Genomic DNA, 20,722 nt, shown 5'->3' with positions numbered 1-20,722 from the left:
CACACGCACTTTGCACACTCACAACACACACACACTTCTTCACACACTTGCAACACACACACACACACACACTCTCGCACACACTCACAACATGCACAGACACTCCTAAGCATACTCGGAAACATTCGCACATACTCTTACGCACACTTGTATGCGCACACTCCTGTGTACACACACATACACAGCTGCGATCACATAAACAGACTTCCATCTGCCATCAGCCATTTCCATGTCACCTTCTTTGAGCTCATTTGTACTTCATTAACTGCCATTGACTTAACAAGATTTATGCAAATGAGACCACAGGACCTTGCCAACTCCCACTGCAATCAAGTGATTATGTATGTACAATTCTCCTGCTATGAAAAATTAATAAACGACAAGCCCAGTCAAGACAAAGCAGAGACTCTGATTTTTTTCCCTCCCTCTTCTTAGTTTTTTAAAGCATTTGCATGCTTCTTTAGAAAACATTAAGTTTGTTTTACGTTGGAATTAATCAAAGTCTTTTGTTAATTTATCTGAATGCAGCTCTTTCAGTCATTGAGAGTAAATAAATACTTGTAATAAATGAAGCAACCTTATTAAACTGCAGAAATTTACAACTGAATAATTCGATAAATAACTCCAATAAGACAGCATGACATGTTTCACATCTCGTCTCCTTGAATTCACACAGAAGAAACAATGCACTATTCTAATTAGTTACCACAAAAAATCAAAGCTGGCCAATGTAAGGTGCTGGCCCACTAATCTAATATTGATCGCCACAGAATTTCCTGATAATCAACTGCAAATGACACCTTTGAAAAGCTGGGATAGCGATAGTCCCTTCGTCACTGCTTTGTGTGTCAAAGTCAACATGGAGGCAAGGACCTCGATCAATATTGCAACACAAATATAGAACTGTAGGAAATTCAGACCACATACGACAGGTGCACCATTAGCTAGGAAGCATACGCAAGGCTGTAATCTAATTTATAGTTATGATGGCGATTCTAAACCATTCAGAATTCACTGCCGTGGTTATGAGATGTCAGCTGAACCCCTCAATTAGATTCCACCCTGTAACTCATTCCTGGGTATCTGTTATTTCATGCGTAAACCACCCTAAATCTTGGATTAGTTTTTAGCCTATAACTCACTCCCAGGTATCTATTATTCTATACATAAACCACCCTGAACCCTTTGATTAGATTCCAGCCTGTCACTCACTCCCGTATATTTGTTATAGCTGTAGTACGCACTCAAAGATCTTGACACAGAGGTACACATTCAATTCAGGACAGGTGGCAAACTCTTCAACTTGCAAAGGCTCAAAGCTTGTCTAAAGGTTACTGAATAACTGCTGAGTGAACTTTTGTTCGTGGATGACTGCGTTCTCATAGTGCGCACTCTGAACGATACTCAGCTGCTTGCTGATCACTTTGCCCTGGTGTCAGAACACTTTGACCTGACAATAAGTCTGAAGAAGACAGGGATCACATATCAACTCACCCCTGGCCACATGCTCCAAAGCTCCACAATCACTAACAGCAGCAACAACCCTCCTCCGATCAGTACAGGAGTTTTGATATTGTGGAAGTATCCTCTCCAATAACACTACACTGGACGGCAAAATCAACCATCACCTGGCAAAAGCAAGCTCAGTGTTTGGCAAGCTCATTCGCAGACTTTGGATAGATCATGGAGTTTGTCTCAGAACAAAGATTAAAGTCTATCAGACAGTGGCTCTTACATCACTTCCTTATGGGCGCAAGGCTTGGACAACCTACTGGTGCCACATAAAGCGACTAGAAGCATTCCAACTTTGCTTTCTGAGATCCATTTGGAACATCAGGGGGCAGGACAAAATCCCCAACACTAAGGTTCTTGCAAAGTGTTATATTCCTGGCATTGAGAGCATGCAATCAGACCTCAGCTTCGCTGGGTCAGTCATGTGGTTCACATGGAGAATTCCCACATACCAAAGTATTCTACAGCCAGCTGAGCACAAGAACTTGCACCACAAAGTACCTCAAACTTAGATACAAAGATTATCTGAAAGCTAATCTCAGAGCTGGATCCCAACACATGAGCAAAAAACAACCTTGGACAGAGCCAAATGGAGAAGTCTCTGTCATCAAGCAATTTCGACATTTGAGGAGAACAGAGTCAAGTGCCTTCAGGACGAGTGAGTGAGGCACAAAGCCAATGTCTCTATCCATCCCTCCAACACTGATTTCATATGAAGTATTTGCGATCAATTATGGAAATCGATACTTGGCCTAATGTCACGCATGAGACAACATTAACCTAGGCTGTAAACTGGTCTTTTCTTGATCATCCATTGAAGTAACGGGAGAATCCATAAAACCACCCAAGACCCACAATTAAGATTCCAGTTTGTAACTCACTCCTGGGCATCTATTATTCAGTATACCACCCAAACACCTCGATTAGACTCCAACCTGCAAGTCACTCCCAATTATCCTCAACTCTTTGAACCTCTCAGTCAAATTTCAGCCATTAACTCATTCTGGGGACCCATTATTCTCTATTGACACATCTGGAGTATGCCAGGATGCAGAAGAATAGTTATTTTTGACGTAAGCTCCCCAGCTGTCTCATGTGCGCAGTATTGAGTTAACTACAAAAGTCATCGACACAGAGAAATGTATCAGCATTAGCAGTTAGTGATTTACCATTTTTGGAAAAAAAATCTAAAATTTAGATTCAAAGAGGAAAGGAAGGTTCTTGTTCTATGAATTTCATTGTGAAAAACAAAACCCTCAGTCTGCTCTGTGCTTTATTCATAGAAGAAACTCAGTGAGACTCCACATGCAAAGCCAATATAAACTCAATGTCAATGTTACATTGTTTAAGGCAACATCCAATTTCATTTTAAAAAGTAGGATTAAAAAAACAAAGAGAAAAAAAACCTCGTTCTGTATAAGCACCACATGACTATCAAAATACCTTTTCTGCCTAATCGTATGGAGAAGATTGACACAAAGGCCACACTCACAGCTGTCAAAAGAATTTCCCCATCCCCCATATTGAAGAAAGCAAGTTAATTTGCACATTAGTTGAGGTGCTACTAAAGCCTCTTCATTAGAGATCTGCAAACAAGGGCAAATAGTCAGTGCACAGGCCATCGTTATCAGAACTAATTGCCTCAGCTTGGGGAGCGGAGGAAGTCATGTTCTGATGTCCTCCCGCATCGGCAAATTGGGGCCAAGTCAAACAATATACGAGATCACAAGAGTTCTGTACCGTGATCGGCTTCAGACACTCGCCTGTTCAGTCCCAATCATGGCACTCCTACAAAGCTGCCCTTTGAAGCAGCCTAAGCTGGAAGCACTCCATATGCAGATAGGGACTGCAGATTGCAGTTAATTAGACCCAGTTCCTAAAACTTCCCACGGTGTCGCAAGCATCTTACTCTAATGATCTTACTTTAGTGCGTTTAGGGCCCAGCTAATTGATGTCAAGTATGCGACTTCTATTAATGAAATGGAAACCATCAGACAAACAGAGAGAGAGGAAAAACAAGAGGTGGGTTACAGAGTCAAACCTATGGTGCTCCATTCTTCCAATTAAAAAGAGCAGTGGGGAGAAAAGGAAAACAGCAGCTTACCTGCTTAATTGGGATTGCTCGGCCGCTCCCAATACTGTCTGCTCTGGTCTCAAGATTTTTCTTCTCCTTGTCTAGATCACTTCCTTTTCGAGACTAGAAGACAGAAAATGACCAATTTGATATAGTAGGGATTTAAACTTCTAAGATATTCTTCACGCATCATTACAATATTCAGTTAGAGACAGAGGATTTACATTATTAGTAAATTATTTGCCGCTATCGCATTCACATCGCTAGCTCTTTCAGAGAATGATGGAATAGAAAAAAATTCAGTGATGGAGGGCCAAAAAGGGACCATGTTGTTTCAAAGGCTACTCCATTTCTTCCAAGGATGACGCCTATGCGAAATCCAGGACACACGTGCTTTCGACTGGACTTCATGCCAGTCTGCTGTGTCCACTGCTTGCTCTGCAAAAGTAGCTATGGTAACTACATCAGGGTCAGAGCTGGGTTCCTGGACATCCTGATTTTGCTGGCACAGCCATGGTGGGCCAAATGGCCTCTTTCTGTGCTGCAAATTTTCTACGTTTCTATGGGCCTGGTTGAGGGGGGGCATTGTAGAGTGGAACAACAAGTCACGCGTCAGCCTCTGCAGCCAGCAGCTCGCCATCTGCAATGACCAGGAGTGTGACCAGGGCCCAGGACATGGCTAGAAGAAAGGGCACAGCCAGAGGAGGCATGAAGGAGGTGGGGCTACATGGGAGAGCTTTGGTGGTGGTGGTGGTGGTGTGGGGGGGGAGGGGGGTTCCTGAAGGAGGTGGAGCTGCACAGGAGCTGAAGGAAGCAGGCCCCCCTGATCCAAATCACAGAAATTGCAAGAGGATGAAGAAAACTCATCAGGCATTTCCAGACAGGCACATCACTGAGGTAATCGCAGGTTAACTAGGTGTGAACAGATGATTGAAATTGTCTTAAATAGTCAGTGCTTTTAACATCTTATAACTGACCCCTTTAATACTGATACACGGTTAGCGTCATTAGTCCAATATAGGCATCTGTCCATGATAAGCAGGTGGGGACTACACTAATACACTGGAAATAATTGCTCTACAACATATTACATTCTCTTCATTCAACGCACTTTGTGTGGTATCCTCAATTCGTCACTTCAATCTCTCATCACTGTCATCACTTGCAACAGACCTGCAGCCAGCAACACATCACCGCTCAAAATGCTCTCTTCAGACCCATCTGGGGTTCTGAAGGTCACAGTCTGTAACTATCGCTCGCTGTTTCTGACAGCTTAAATTGACACGATGAAAATTCACACTTCACTATAATGCCGCACTAAAATCCTCAGCAGCTAACATCATTATATTTTACTCCCTGCTCTTTTGTGACCTCTTCCTCTACCTCTTTACTGCATCTGAATGCTTTGTTTTGCCTTTCAACTCTGTTCTACCCTAGTTCACACAGCGCTATGTGTAAGTTAAATGGTCAGCGGGCATCAGCACGCAAGTTCTCAACGAGTAGTTGGAACCACAGAGATGGAAAATTAATCATTCCAATGTCTACTTCAAGCTAGGAATTTATTTTTTATTTAAACTTTTTCTTCAATAGGGAGGTGGGTGGGGGGTAGTGGGATTAAGACCTAATTCACCCTTGAATATAGTTACATCCCAGCGTAGTTTAGGGTATAATAGTTCGCACAATGAATCACCACTTGTCAAGTGTTTGATATAGCAGGAGCTTAAGTGTGTTATGATGTATTTATTAGAAGTAAAAAAAAAAGTCAACTTTGCATGCTCGACTGCCTGAATTTCACTTGTCAAAACTACATAAATTCGCATATATATTTTTCTACAATCCGTTCTTTTAAAGAGGCTTTAATATTTTCAGGATTCAGCAACCTAGGTCTGTAGTTAGGATGTGCAGCAAATGTTAATATAATATGGAATGGTGCTGGAGGCAGTGTGAACCATTATACAGCTGAGTGAGGGCACCCAGTGGCAGAAATCCAGTACAGCAGCAGTTTTAAAAAGTCACAATTTCATATCGAAATAAGCATTGCACGTACTGCAAATCTGAAATAAAAACAGCAAATGCTGTAAACGCTCAGCAGGACAGGCAGCATCTGTGGATAAAGATTAGCTTAATGTTTCAGGCGGGTGGCGCGACAATTATTTTGATGCATGCAGGCAGTCAAAAAAATCAGAATGCAACTTCTGCCGAAGTTGGTCATGCATTCTCAAAAGCATAGTGTGAATGAGATGGCTTGGCGCCAAAGCCGATTGCTTTACCCCCATCTTTATGATTCATGGATATAGCTCCACAAGCACTGGCAGATCCACTGCTCAAATGATCCTATTTTGTGTGTTCATGAGTCAGTAAGAGTCAAGTAATTCCGTCATGGAGGCATTGTGAACAAGCTGTATGCCTATCTTAAATAACGACCAGAAACGTACAATTTCCAGCATGGGCCAACTGGTCAGGAATGACAAGTGAGACACCTCGACGACAGCTCCAGAAGCACGTATACAGGTAGTTTGCAAGTAGTTATTTCATTGAGGAAACAGTGAGGGAGATGGATTTGATAGCACCTGTCGCATTGCTGTTGCTACCTCATCAGATAGGACATCCTCAGCTCCGCATCGAGGACTTACAAGTTTTGACTCTTCTGGAAATAAAAACAATTAACTGCCAAGAAACAAACTAGGAAATGTACTATTTCTCCCTCCTATTACCCACTCCTATCCTGTTCTTCCTGGGTGCTATTTCAGCTAAGCAGTGCCCGTTATTTATATAAGGTATAGCAACGCTCCAGATCCTCACAAGGTGAGGCAATACTCACAGCAAATATATTAGACCGTCGCTTGGACTGTTTTCGAACAGGAGTTGGAGTGTTGGCGGTTTGAGGAATGTCTATTCGTAGCTCCTTTTGACTTGTGCTGGGTGTGGAAGGGACAGAAGAGGAGTAATCGCTCAAACTCCCTCCACCATTACTTGTCTACAAGGCAGAGAAGAAAGCAATTAAAGACAGGCGGGAAACTGAGTCGCCCCCATATTAAGACGTATGCAGGTTAGACCTTTGGTCAGCTGTGGCTCAGTGGGTTGCATTCCCGCCCCAAGCAGAAGGTTGTGGGTTCAAATCCCACTCCAGAGACTTGAGCACAAAATCCAGGCTGAGGTTCCTGATGCAGTTCCAAAGGAGTGCTTCACTGAAGGAAGTGCCGCCTTTCGGACGAGACACTAAACAAAGAGCCTGTCTGCCTGCTTAGGTGGGATTATGCTGCGTTTCTGACATTACAAGAATGACTACACTTCAGTAAGTGCAGTTAAGTAAAAAGGAATGAAAACACAAAGTGCTGAAAAAGTGCAAAGTGCAGGTCAGGCAGCATCTGTGGAGAGAAACAGAGTTTATGTTTCACATTGGGATGACTTTTCATCAGGAATGTTCACGAGGACAGCAATTAGAAGCCCTGACCAATTAGCACTCTCTCCTCGAGGCATAATGACTGAACTGCCGCATCCTTGCTGCCTCGCCAAATCAGCTAACTCAAAACAGAACTGGAATCAAATCTTGAACCTGTTTACTCTGCAGAGGGGCCAATCGGCCCATCAAGTCAGTGCCAGCTCTTTTGAAGAGCAATCCAGTTAGTCCTACTCTCTCCACATCCCAGCAAACTTTTTCTCCTTCAAGTATTTATCCAATTCCCTTTTGAAGGCAACTATTTAATCTGTACGCATCTCCCTATCAGACATATGCATTTGAAATCCTAGCCACACGTTGTGTAAAAATGTTTTTCCTCAGGTTCTTCTGTCAATCACCTTAAATCTGTGCCCTCTAGTTATTGATCTTTAGCCAGTGGAAACAGTTTTGCTATATTTATTCTATCTAAACCCTTCATGATTTTAAACACTGTGTAAGATGTTAGCTTCCCTTTGAGCCATCCTGGAGATTTCAAAGTTTAATCATTTTTCCAACAGAATCGCACTGTGCATCTTCCCATAGGTTCAAACCTTGGAAAGGATGCCGATCCAGACAGAATAGGAAAAATATGCTGTTCATTTGTTTCTTCAGATATGTTCCCCACATTCATTCCACTCCTCCCCTGAATCCTCCCTTGGCCACATACCTGGCTGACGTGAACAGCGGAGACCTGTGCAGAGCACACCGACGAGTGGCTCGGGGAATTAGGCAGCGACTTGCATGGTCCAATAGAGAGCTGTTGCTTCTTTCGCGTGGCCACTATCTTTTGGGCAACTGTTAAAACAAGGAAGAAAAGAAATCAGGTTTAAGCTGCAGCGCTTCAACTTGTGAGTCTTTCTATCCAGAGACTTGAGGTAACAGCTCCAAAGCAGTTCTGAGGTAGTGCTGCACTGTCAGAGGTGCCATCTTTCAGATGAGATGTCAAACTGTCTGCTCTCTCAAGTGGATGTTACAAATCCCCAGTAACCTGGCCAATTTCTATCCTTCAACCAACATCACTAAAAAGAGATTATCCTGTCATTATCACAAAGCTGTTTTTGGGATCTTGCTGTGCACAAATTGCCCACCATGTTTCCTACATTACAACAGTGGCTACACTTTAAAATCAGTTCATTGGCTGTGAAGTGTTCTAGGGTATCCTGAGGTCATAAAAGACACTATAGAAATTTAAGTCTATCTTTATGTTTGGAAAGTTTCAACAGGTTCTTTAGGAAGATCTACAAGCGACAGATCACCAGGGCAAATACACTATTTCTATTAGAAAAACAGAAAGTGCTGGAAAAACTCAGCAGGTCTGGCAGCATCTATGGAGAGAGAAACAGAATTAACGATTTGAGTCCAGTATGACTTCTTCGGAACTGAAGAGAGATAGAAATGTGATGGGTTTCATGTTGTTGAAAAGGGGGGAGTGTCAGACCGAACAAAAAGGGAAGGTCAGGGATAGGTTAGAGGTCGGGGGTGATTAAATTACAAATATGTCGCGGAATAAAAAGCAAAAGGAGTGGGAATAGTAAAGGAACAAAGCGTAGGTCCAAAGTAGGTGTTAATAGTGGAATAAAGATCAGTGCTGGCTGAAAGCAAAACAGCAGAATGTGCTAATGGCAGAATAAAGTTCAGTCCCATGTTTCTTCTGTACACCGCCTTAACCACCAATCCTCCTACCCACCAAATACAGGACACCACTTTCTTGAGGGAGGTGTAATTAATGTAAATTACAATGCAAAAAAGTGCTGCAGGTGGAACTTCAACTTAAGCTGATGTCCTGCCCCACTCGGGTCAGATTTGAAATATGTTTACATCTCATTCAAGGATACTAAAATTCATGTCTAATTCATTAATGGGATGTAAGCATCACAGCCAAGGCCCTCATTCATTAGCTATCGTTAACTACCCTTGAGGTGGCGGTAGTCGTCAACACTTCTCAGTGGTTTGTTAGGCTATTTCAGTGAAAAGTGAACCACATTGCTATGGGTCTGGAGTCACATACAGGTCAGACTGGGTAAAGGTGACAGATTTCTTTCCTTAAAGGGCATTAATTAATCAGATGGATTTTCGTAACAATCTAATATTTTCATGGTCATCATTGCTTTTTAACTTTTATTCCAGGTTTGTTTATATAATTCAATTAAATTCTGCCATGGGGGGATTTGAACTCAAGTCTTCAGATCATTAATCCAGATCTAGTCTAGTAACATAACCACTATGCTACCATATCCTTTCTATACATATCCTTCATATGAACCGTATTTCCTAAGTATTGTGTCAGCCTGCATTTAAATATGTAGTTAAAAATAAAAAAACTGCGGATGCTGGAAATCCAAAACAAAAACAGAATTACCTGGAAAAACTCAGCAGGTCTGGCAGCATCGGCGGAGAAGAAAAGAGTTGACGTTTCGAGTCCTCATGACCCTTCGAAAGAACTGTTCTGTCGAAGGGTCATGAGGACTCGAAACGTCAACTCTTTTCTTCTCCGCCGATGCTGCCAGACCTGCTGAGTTTTTCCAGGTAATTCTGTTTTTGTTTTAAATATGTAGTGTTCCCTGGGCCTTTCAAAAGCTCTACTTAGAATAGGAAAATACAAGTTTATACAGATACACTTGGCTCTGGTAATTGACAGTCACTTTAATTATTTGAATTGTTCATTACTGTACAGTGCCTCATTGTCACATAACCAAGAAAGGGTCAAGTGAAAGGAACTAAAATGACAATACACATGTGATAAATTAACAGAGAGAAACTAGGGCTCAGCAGCCATTTGTAGAATCCAAAGAGGTTTAAGTGTTTTGACTGGAGCAAAACAGAAACAATCAGCCAAGGTTCCCCCTCGTACTCACTACCTAGTGACCCTACTGGAAAATGTGAATGGTTAATTCAATCTGGGGGTGCAAGAGTCAGTGGCCAAGCCAGCATTTATTTCCCACTCCTAGTTGCCCTTGAGGTGGTGTTGTGGGCTGCCTTCTTTGAATTATTGCAGTCCACATGATGAAGGTGCTGTTAGATAGGAAGTTCCAAGAGTTTGGCCTAGTGATGATGAATGAACAGTGGTCTATCCCCAAATGACCATACACAAGAGACACTGCAGCAACTCGTCAAAGTTCCTTCGACAGCACCTTCTAAACCCATGGCCTCTACCACCTAGAAGGATAAGAGCGGCAGAAGCATGGGAACACCATCACCTACAAGTTCCCCTCCAAGCCACACACCATTCTGACTTTGAACTATATCACGTTCCTTCACTGGGTCAAAAGCCTGGAACTCCCTTTCTAATAGCACTGAGGGTGTACCTGCACTACATGGACTGCAGCGGTTCAAGGTGGCGGCTCACTATCATCTACCTACTCAAGGGTAATTAGGAATGGACAACAAATGCTGACTTTGCCAGTCATGCCTACGTCCTGTGAAAGAATAAGTAAGAAAAAAAGAAAGTCTGATTCGTATTTGACTTGCGCATGCTGGCTTTGTTGCTCGCGGTGGTGAAAGTCACAAGTTTGGGAAATGCTGTTTAATGTGAAAGTAGATCTGAGGCAAAGTCAGGACTAAACTCGCCAGAAATGGCTCAACAGCTGACTGACAGCGACTGCTTTGGATGCACAGGTGGGTGATGGGTCAGGCAATATTATCAGTGGGTTATCTGGAGCCTTAAAGCCATGACCAGCGGGAGCCAGGCCTTTCAATGGGAAAGGAAGAAGAAAATTGGGGGAGTGAAAGACAAAACCAATTTTGAAAATAGAAAATGTACAGGATTCCAGAGTCGAAAACGACTAAAAGTGAGGTCTTATATGGCAATGAGCAATGGGAAAGCAGGGTGATCAGTTCCTCAACTACTTTCTTCATTAAATTTGTCATTTCCTTGCACCTACCATTTCATAATTTCTTCTTCTTGGTCCTGATGCAGTTTATCTCAGCCTGTACCATGTTAAGCCCAGCTTGCACTCACTGTGGGCAAACTTTCTCAAGGGCAATTAGGGATGGGCAATAACTGTTGGCCTTGCCAGCGATGCCCACATTCCCTAAATGAATTAAAAAACTCTATAGCGGGAGAAGCTAACTGCCGCACACTCCTAACTCGCCAGTGGTATCAATATGATTTACACAGACAGAAAACTGTGAAGTTACTTTCCAGCTGAGCTGTAGGTTAGAGGGAGTTGTGTGCTGCCATCTCCCTACAATACAGCTACATGGATCTGTTGTGTAGGGTTGCCGACCCTCCAGGATTGGCCTGCAGTCTCCAGGAATTGAAGGTCAATCTCCAGGACACTGCTGTGTGCAACCTTGGAGAAATATCATCAGGACGTTAAAAAAGATTGGGGTTTTTTTGTAATTTTCTTTTGAAGATTTCTCTTTACCAGATATAAAAATATTGAAAATGGGAAAGCATAGCTGTTTGGCTGACAGTCAGGCATCAACCAATTGGGAAATGAGTCTTTTTGCTTTCCAATTGGCGTAAGAAGGTAGTGTCTCACAAGGATGGGTGTGTTGGCCAAATAATGGCTGGAGCATGGGGGAAGGTCATGTGATGAAACCTCTAGGAATAGATTTAATTACAGTTGGCATACCTACTTTTGTGGGCATCCAAAATAATTTCAATGTTAAATCCCAGCGCAAAAAAGTCATAGTTCCTTTAAATGACAGACCATCTCTGTAATCTCCTTTAGCCCTACAACCAAAGTAATCTAAACTGCACTGCCCGAAAATTTGCATGCAGGTCGGCTGGCCCCTTTAAGTTATCACGCGTGCGTGACTGCACAAAAAACATAAAGGGCCTGCACACTTAAACAAGTTGCCCATGCACTACAGAAAAAAGAGCAGAGGGTATGTTTCCTACAACCTCCGTGATCTCTGCATTTCCAACTCTGGCCTCCTGCAAACCCAAATTTTCCTTGTCCCACCATTGGTAGCTGTGCTTTTTGACTTCTCGGTCCTCAAACCCAGAATTCCCTCCACGCACCTCCTTAGCTCTCTAGTCCATCAAAACAACCTCCTTAATAAAGATTTTGGTCACCTGTCCCAATTATCCATGTCAAATTTTTGTCTGTGAGACTTTACTACGTTAAAAGTGGTAAATAAACGCAAGTTGTTGTTAAGTAAGGCTGAAGATCATATTTGCCTCCCGTAGGGATGATGGAATCAGTGCTCCTGTTGCACTGGTTTGTCACTCATGTCCCACTGATCAATTGTTTTCCTTGAATCCTTTCCCGTGGTAAGCAATGTTTCTCAGATTGTCCCAATCCTAATCTTGATCGGTGCACTAAGACGATCCAGGTACATGTAGGAGGTGACTTGCTTTCTGATTTCTCACTGTTTTAATGGAAGACATTAATCCCCGTTTGCAGTCCTGACAGTGAAAGCTGGGGTCACAAATCAGATGCCCAGGGAAACTGCAGCACCCGCTTGTGCCTTATCTCCCAGCCTCCAGAACCACCTGGCTACAGCTCCGTCATGCTATCCACAATTAAAGGAAGCATTTGTTCCAAACTGTGGAGCTTGGAAAAAACTCTGGTTCACCATGTTCATTATGGAGCACAGTAACAGACAGTAACAGCTGTGGCATCATTCCTGCCAGCATCTGGTTAAGCACTGCGTTAATAAAATTAAAAAGCCCAAATTTGATTTTTCTTGAGTTCAACCTTTAGGCAGTTTGATGAAAGGTTTTTTTATGTGGGGGGTAGGGTGGCAAATAGGAGAGTAGAGAGAAACGGGGAGAAAGTTGGGAGAAACTTAGAGAAGAATAGGAAAACCCAGGAGGGAGTCGGAAGGGACGGGGAGAGTCGGGAGGGACAGGGAGAGTCGGGAAGGACGGAGAGAGTCGGGAAGGACGGGGAGAGTCGGGAAGGACGGGGAGAGTCGGGAAGGACGGGGAGAGTCGGGAAGGACGGGGAGAGTCGGGAAGGACGGGGAGAGTCGGGAAGGACGGGGAGAGTCGGGAAGGACGGGGAGAGTCGGGAAGGACGGGGAGAGTCGGGAAGGACGGGGAGAGTCGGGAAGGACGGGGAGAGTCGGGAAGGACGGGGAGAGTCGGGAAGGACGGGGAGAGTCGGGAAGGACGGGGAGAGTCGGGAAGGACGGGGAGAGTCGGGAAGGACGGGGAGAGTCGGGAAGGACGGGGAGAGTCGGGAAGGACGGGGAGAGTCGGGAAGGACGGGGAGAGTCGGGAAGGACGGAGAGGGTCAAGGAGAGCCAGGAGGGACCGAGAGAGAGTTGGGAGGAACTGCAAATGAGTCAGGAGGAATGGAGAGAGTTGGGAGAAACTGTGAGAGAGTTGGGATGGACTGTGAAAGAGTTGGGAAAACCTGGAGAAGAAAAGATAAAACTGGGAGAGAGTCAGGGGAAACCTGGAGAAGAATGGGAAAATCTAGGAGTGAATCGGGAGAAACTGGGAGAAAGTCAGGAGAAACAGACGTCTGAAGTTTCTATACTGAGCTGCCAGATCCCTGACACTTGAGAAGAACCTTGCCAAACTCAAACTGGGAGTTTGTAGGATAACCTTAAATCAAGCACCAAGCTGAGCTATGAACTGGCACTGAAGTAGCCTATTTTTAAGGGCAGATTTACATTTCTGTTTTCATTGAAAACCTTCACACAGAACTGCAAGTTAAAAAAGTTTAAACTTAAACCTGCTAGCGCTCTTCCAAGTTTACCAAGGCAGAGCTGTGCAAATCAATTCGTCGCACCATCATTCAGACCATTGATTGGAGCTCAACTCACAGGCAACTTAAATATTTCAACAGACAATCTCAATACTGTTGTCACCGTAGAATCATTTATTTATTGATGAAACAAGGTTCTCATGAGAATGCGAAAAGAAAACCCGTTACAAAAGGGAACTGAGGACAAACACTGTCAGGCGGGAAAAGGTTTGCTGCTTATTTTTTTTCCCACAGTTGACATTTGAAGCTGAATTTTCTGATCAAATAGAGGCAGGTGGGGAATGAAAATACCAACACCAGTAGGCGTGCCGGTTTCCAACACAAGCCCGTTGTTGGCTACTTTCACCAGGACCAGTGGGGTGGGGGAAGCCAAGGACAGTGCCAGGATCCAGCTTCGTCCATTAACCATAGAAATTAAGATGGTTTAAGGCTGATAGCTCATTGAAGGGAGTGCACAGGCTGCACACACTGTCTGGGGCAGACGAGCTGAATGAGGCAGACAGGCAGCTGAGAGCCAGTCATGGCCGGTCCAGGGAATTCCATGGGCCCAGTGAAAGGTTGAACTGCAGAGTGGGGGACGCGGCCACTGGCACACAGGTGCCATCAGGTCAGCGCAGGTTGCAGGGAGAGCTGTCAGCAAGCACTCAGGTGGTGCAGGGAGTCATCACCCTGCTGGCTTCGTGGGAGCATAAAGGGTAGGGTGGGGTAGGGTAGGGTGGGTTGGGGTGGCGCAGGGCTGCCAAGTACAATTTTGGTGGGGGGAGGTGGCACCTGAACAAAAGAAAAGCAGACAGACCTCTGACTTTCCTGAGACATCTTTCCAATAGTGAGTACCACAATGAAATGGCAGCCACAGTAATGGCTGCTGAGATCTGCTTAAATCAGAGAAAGGCAAAAAACTGCGGAATCTGGAAATCCAAAACAAAAACAAAAATACCTGGAAAAACTCAGCAGGTCTGACAGCATCTGCAGAGAGGAACAGAGTTAACGTTTTGAGTGTGTATGACTCTTCAACAGAACTAAGGAAAAATAGAAAAGTAGAAAAGCCTCTTTTCTGCTTAAATTAGGCCTGCACTTGCACAGTCCTGTCTCCCTTCACAACTCCGAAGCCACTAACTGGCTGCCAAAACCGTCTCCATGCCTACTAAGGGGACGCGCGCATGAAAATCGGAGCCAGTTTTCCCATCCAGGGACGGATGTGGGGCCCAGAAACGGTTCCTGTTCCCACCCCTTGAAGGAAAATCCCGCCCTTGAGTTTCCATTGTATTTACGTAACAAAACCCTTCCCACTCACACTATATTATCGTAATTTTCACAGCTATCACCATCAGAACTGGGCAAATTCTGACAGAAAGCCCGACACTTGTTGCTGACTGAGCATTTTACATTTCCTCTACTTTTATTCAATTGGAGGAACTTCCCAAAGGCATGGTACTTGCTGTAACGCTCTCAGAACTGCCTCTGCTTAGTCCAGATCCTGTAACTACTAGTCACAGATTTACCCAGAGGAATGTTACGCCTTCAGGAAAGATTCCAAGTGAGGGCCAGACCCATTCACTGCAATTCACTCCATGGACTTTGGCTCATTGCTAGAATGCCTCTCAATGAGCTGGGTCTGTACTACACCCACATAATCACAGCCAGGCTGACTGGAAATTCTATGTGCTTGCTCACTATTAGTCAGAGATTGTTGCTGCATCTTGACTTTTTAAAAAAAAGTAATTTTTGGCTCAATATCAGAGAGAGACAGCATTGGGTGATTAAAGCAGGCATATGGCAGAAATGCTCCAGCAAGTTAGGGCCCGCTGAAACTCGCACAGCCTTACCACTTTAATTGGCAGGGAAATAAGACTTATTCACTAAATGAGCCTCTCCCGACAGGTTAGGTGACATGTGATGGAGCTCCAACACACTGCATGTTGGATGCATGCATACCTATGAAACCCCATCCATATTAAATTGCCACCCATTGTTGTGCCAGGGAGGTGGCGGTGCAGAGAGGAGAGCGGGCACCATCACTTAGAACTAGACAAATACCCAAAGAAATGGGATCAGGAGTAGGCCATATGGCCCCTCAAGCTTGCTCTGCCATTGAATATCATGGTTGATCTTCAACCTCAACTCCACTTTCCCACCCACTCCCAATATCACTTACGAACATATGAAATAGGAGCAGAAGTAGGCCATTCAGCCCCTCGAGCTTGCTCCACCATTCAATAAGGTCATGGCTGATCTGCTTGTGTTTCGAGTTCCACATTCCCATCAACCCGCAATAACCTTTGATTCCCCTGCTTAACAAGAATCTATCTACCTCTGCCTTAAAAATATTCGGTGACCCTGCCTCCATGGCCTTCTGAGGCAGAGAGTTCCGAAGTCACGCAACCCTCAGAGAAAACATTTCTCATCTGGGTCCAAAAGGGACGACCTCTAATTTTAAAACAGTGCCCCCTAGTCCTGGACTCACCCACAAGGGGAAACATCCTTTCACGTCCACCTTCATTCCCTTCTGAGTTCAAACACCTCTCAATCTCAGCCTCGAGTATACTCAATGACTGAGCATCCACAGCTCTCTGGGGACAAATAATTCCAAAGGCTCACAACCCTCTGAGTGAAGAAATTTCTCATCTTTGTCCTAAATGGCTGACCCCCTTATTCCGAATCTTACGGAACACAAGGACCCTTGCAGTAGTTCCAGGTCTTTGGTAAATGATCCTGACACTGTCAGGACTGTAATGGAGCTGCAGAAAACCGGTAGAATTCTCCACCTCCTGACTGCTGTCCAGCAATAGCTGATATCAGTGTGTGGGATCCTTGGAATGGGACAGGATCAAGTTTAGATGTGATGACCCCAAAGAGTGAGTAGCACGCCAACATTCAAATGATGTCCCCGTCCCTCTCCACTGTTAAGATATACTGTGGTTAGAAATTAATGATAGCATTAGAATATACATGTATATAAAATTAGTTTAAATAGGTAAAAGAGTTTTAAATTCATTTTTACTGGAGATTGCTTCAGGTTTCACTGTCATGGCTAGAGAAATCATTTTTCTTAGATAAGGTTGGCTTCTTTGAACAAAAAGCCATTGTTGGAAGAGATAATAAGTGGTATGAAGCTGTGTTAGTCTGTTCATTTAACTTTGATTAACTAAGATGCTTGCTGAAGTACATAAACCCAATAGTATGTGGGAACATTAGACATGCCTGCAGTGAACAATAACCCAGTTCACCGACGGACATTGTGAAGGCTTGTAAGGATGAAACTAGTCTGGGAAAGACAACTTGAGAGGTGACAAGGAAAAGATAAGAATATGGCCAGAGTGCATGCAAAAGCCTAAGGGGCTAATGGAGGGCAGACTGACATCAAAGGCCAGATGTTTAACCCACAGTTTAGACAAAGAACTTAACGCCCAATAGGCTTTTTAAAATTAACTAAATCTTTATAGGACCAAAAGACCTTGTCAATAATCCATCCTGCTCTCCGCCCCTGGAAAAGGGTATACAGTAAGAGATTTTGGGAAGGTACATTGCAATGGGCAGTGGAAAAGGACTCTGAGGGAAGAGTCCAGCCAAACACTCCTGAGGGGTTTCAGAGGTTAAGAAAACCTGACCACAGAGAAGTGAAAAAAAGAAAGAATTGTTTGTGTATGTCAGCCATCCTGTCCAATCTGGACCGCCACTTGGTACATGTCACAGTGGTACGTTTTTCCTGTATAACTAGCAATGCGATATCCCACCTTAAACTCCTATTAAAAAACCAACGTTCCTCCATATTGGCTGCACTCGAATCCTGACTGGTTGATTGACTGGATAGTGATAACTCTCAGGTAACTTTCTAAGTTAACTCAAGAGTGTCTTTCAAAGAGTAAGATCATAACACCTCCTTTGGGCAAGGAATGGGAGGGCCCCCAGCTTCCAACAAACTGTACCAAACGCAAATCTAGAAGGCCAAATAAAACAAATCATCAGTCACGCTATCCGTACATGATTTAGTGCTGACAGTAAGAGCACTGTGACCAGGGCGAGCTGTTTTGTTTTCTGGTTTCCTCTACACCACCGTGTAGGGAAACACATTTTATGTGTTCCTCATTGTACTTGTGTATAGCGAGGGAGCTTTTAGGGAAGCCATAGCAGCAGATTTTCTGTAGTTGGCATAATCCGCCCATATGCACATTGGATCAACTATCAGTATACCTGCTAACCTAAGGGCTAGACTCACACTGGTGGACAGTTAGTGCTGTCTGAAGTGTCTGTCATGGTAACGAGATGTACATTGGTAGCTAAGTACAAGGAGTTTATAAAGCCTTGTGAAACTTTAAACTTCAATAACTTGGGATGTGCACATGATAGAAGCAGGCACTTTAGGCACAGGTGAGCACAATTTATAAAGTTTTTTTTAATGATAATGATGCTGACTTGGATTGAAAAGGGTAACATTAGAAGAACCATTGAATTATTGGAAAATAAGGCAGAAAGATCTATCACAAAAGATGGCAGATAAGTTGAATCCTAAAAATTTGATCTGTATTCCACAAAAACTTAATGAATTATACTTCTAAGTGCTCATTATAGTTTGTTTCCATCATGTTGACAACCAAAGTTATGGAAGTTTGAGGTTGCAGAAGGACTTAAACACCCTGTAGATAACAGTCTGGAGAAACAGGTTAAGTTTAAGGTTTCTAAGAAGGAACAGGCAAGAGGTTTGTTTCTGCCCTCTTCAGCTGAACAGCATCAATGACTGATAACGGTCTCATTTGACCAAATATTATCAAGAATTTGGTCAATGATCACTTCCAAATTCTTGCCCTTTTGACCACTGTCAATAGATATATTTTACACACACTTGTCATTGCCTGTTCTTATATACGTTATCTCACATTTATCCACATTAAAACCCATGTGAACTGAGCTACATTAATTGCTCAATGCCTTTGAATATAATCAATCAACTTCTTCATCCTTCAAGGTGCAGGTGATCATGTTCATCCTCTGGGATGTTTGGTAGAGCTCCGGTAGGTATGTAGGTGACTGCTAAGGCAGATTTGCGTCCAGAAGGCTCTGCTGCAAATAGGACAGGATACTAGAGATGATTGCATTTTGGATCAGTAGCTGGCTCGGGGTTTCCTCTCCTTGTGAATGGAGACTGAGTTACATTTTCATACCCCAATCTAATTAGCACCTCACTGCCCATACAGACTACACTGCTTTGACTCCCAGTTGTGCAGTGCCACAGGTAGATTCTCTAGTATTTATCATTTACGCTAATCTAATAGATTAGCAGTGGAATCCCATTATTATAAATTCTGCTGCCAACAAACCTTGCCCAAGGCACAGCGCTCATTTAGAGTAACGAGTTTCTCAAAAATAAACTTTTTTTTAATTAAAAAGGCTCAATTTAGAAAACATTACATTTGACGTTTTCAGGCTTGAATCAGAACTGAGTCGAGTTCCCCTTCCCAGCTTACTTCAAAAACCCATGTCAGTTGGGACAAGGAAGTAAAGTTCAGCTTCCGCTTTTAACAATTAATGCTGCAGGCAAATTCAACCCAGAAACTCGGAAATCTTTAAAACCCAATTCAACTGACAGTCCAAACTCTGCCAGGTTAATACCAATTACCTTATCCCAAAAGCAATTCATTATGTGCATCAAAATATTCCATTTGCTCATCACTCCTAGTATTGCTCCCATTGGTGTTCCTGGAGATTTTTCATCTGATTACATGGCACTTACCTACAGTTTGCAAATACATCTCACAGCAGATGGTGGTCCTCTCAAGTCTTCTGCCTACTACTAGTTTGTGGTTTGTGTCTTTCGGGGGATCTGCAACCATTCTTGCCTGCTGACTGCTTCCTCCTAATCAAGCTGTCTCATCTGGGATTCTGTTCCCCCTCTGCCCTTCTCCCCACCTCTCCAGTGCAAATGTTACCTGAGGGTTCTTCATGTCTCTTTGTCTATCTGACTTAGGTGTAGCCTGTCTCTACTGTACCAGTCCTTTCTATTTGGCAGGATTTGTGAACACGTCACTGTTGTACTTATGCCTATCAGTCACCTCAATTTTCTTTGGTGAATTTCCCTCCCTGAGCAAATTTCTTTTTTCCATTCACGGGATGTGGGTGTCACTGGCTGGGCCAGCAGTTATTGCCCATCCCTAGTTGCCCTTGAGAAGGTGGTGGTGAGCTGCCTTCTTGAACCACCGCAGTCCCTGTGGTGTAGGTACACCCGCAGTGCTGTCAGGGAGGAAGTTCCAGGATTTTGACCCAGTGACAGTGAAGGAACGGCGATTTATTTCCAAGTCAGGATGGTGAGTGACTTGGAGGGGAACTTCCAGATGGTGATATTCCCATCTATATACTGCCCTTGTCCTTCTAGATGTAGTAGTCATGGGTTTGGAAGGTGCTGTCTGAAGAGTCTTGGTGAATTCTTGCAGTGCATCTTGGATGCCACTGAGAGTCGGTAGTGGAGGGAATGAATGCTTTTGGATGAGGTGCCAATCAAGCAGACTGCTTTGTCCTGGATGGTGTCAAGCTTCTAGAGTGTTGTTGGAACTGCACTCATCCAGGCAAGTGGAGAGTATTCCATCACACTCCTGATTTGTGCCTTGTAGATGGTGGACAGGCTTTGGGGAGTCAGGAGGTGAGTTACTCGCCACAGGATGCCCAGCCACTGACATGCTCGCGCAGCCACGGTATTTATATGGCTAGTCCAGTTCAGTTTCTGGTCGATGGTAACCCCCAGGATGTTGATAGTTGGGGATTCAGCAATGGTAATGCCATTGAATGTCAAGTGGCGATGGTTAGATACTCTCTTGTTGGAGATGATCATTGCCTGGGCACTTGTGTGGCACAAATGTTACTTGCCACTTGTCAGCCCATGCCTGGACATTGTCCAGGTCTTGCTGCATTTGGACCTGGGACTGCTTCCTTGTTCCCAAATGCTGGAAGTATGCCAGAGAATGTTACTTTGCCTCATTCATCCTTGAATTTTGAGCTAATCCTTATTTTGTACAGCATTTAATAATATATAATTAATAA

At 43.8% G+C, this 20,722-nt stretch overlaps 1 protein-coding gene across 7 annotated transcripts in view; it reads right to left on the bottom strand.

Moving 5' to 3' along the window:
* agap1 (ArfGAP with GTPase domain, ankyrin repeat and PH domain 1) overlaps window positions 1-20,722 on the bottom strand; it is a 689,020-nt gene that overhangs the window by 267,594 nt on the left and 400,704 nt on the right. For 6 of the 7 annotated variants that reach the window (XM_041200794.1, XM_041200795.1, XM_041200790.1 and 3 more), the window contains exons 7-9: window positions 7,693-7,820; window positions 6,408-6,563; window positions 3,617-3,709 (exon numbers count right to left, since the gene is read on the bottom strand). In XM_041200794.1, coding sequence (XP_041056728.1) covers window positions 3,617-3,709; window positions 6,408-6,563; window positions 7,693-7,820 — 377 coding nt within the window. The remainder of the gene's footprint in view (window positions 1-3,616; window positions 3,710-6,407; window positions 6,564-7,692; window positions 7,821-20,722) is intronic. The other variant, XM_041200792.1, reaches the window with a different exon arrangement.

The sequence above is a fragment of the Carcharodon carcharias genome, chromosome 12 (assembly GCF_017639515.1).
Source record: "Carcharodon carcharias isolate sCarCar2 chromosome 12, sCarCar2.pri, whole genome shotgun sequence".
Lineage (NCBI taxonomy): Eukaryota > Metazoa > Chordata > Chondrichthyes > Lamniformes > Lamnidae > Carcharodon > Carcharodon carcharias.
Note: the sequence above shows the minus strand (reverse complement) of the source record. Positions and strands in the feature narration are given on the sequence as shown.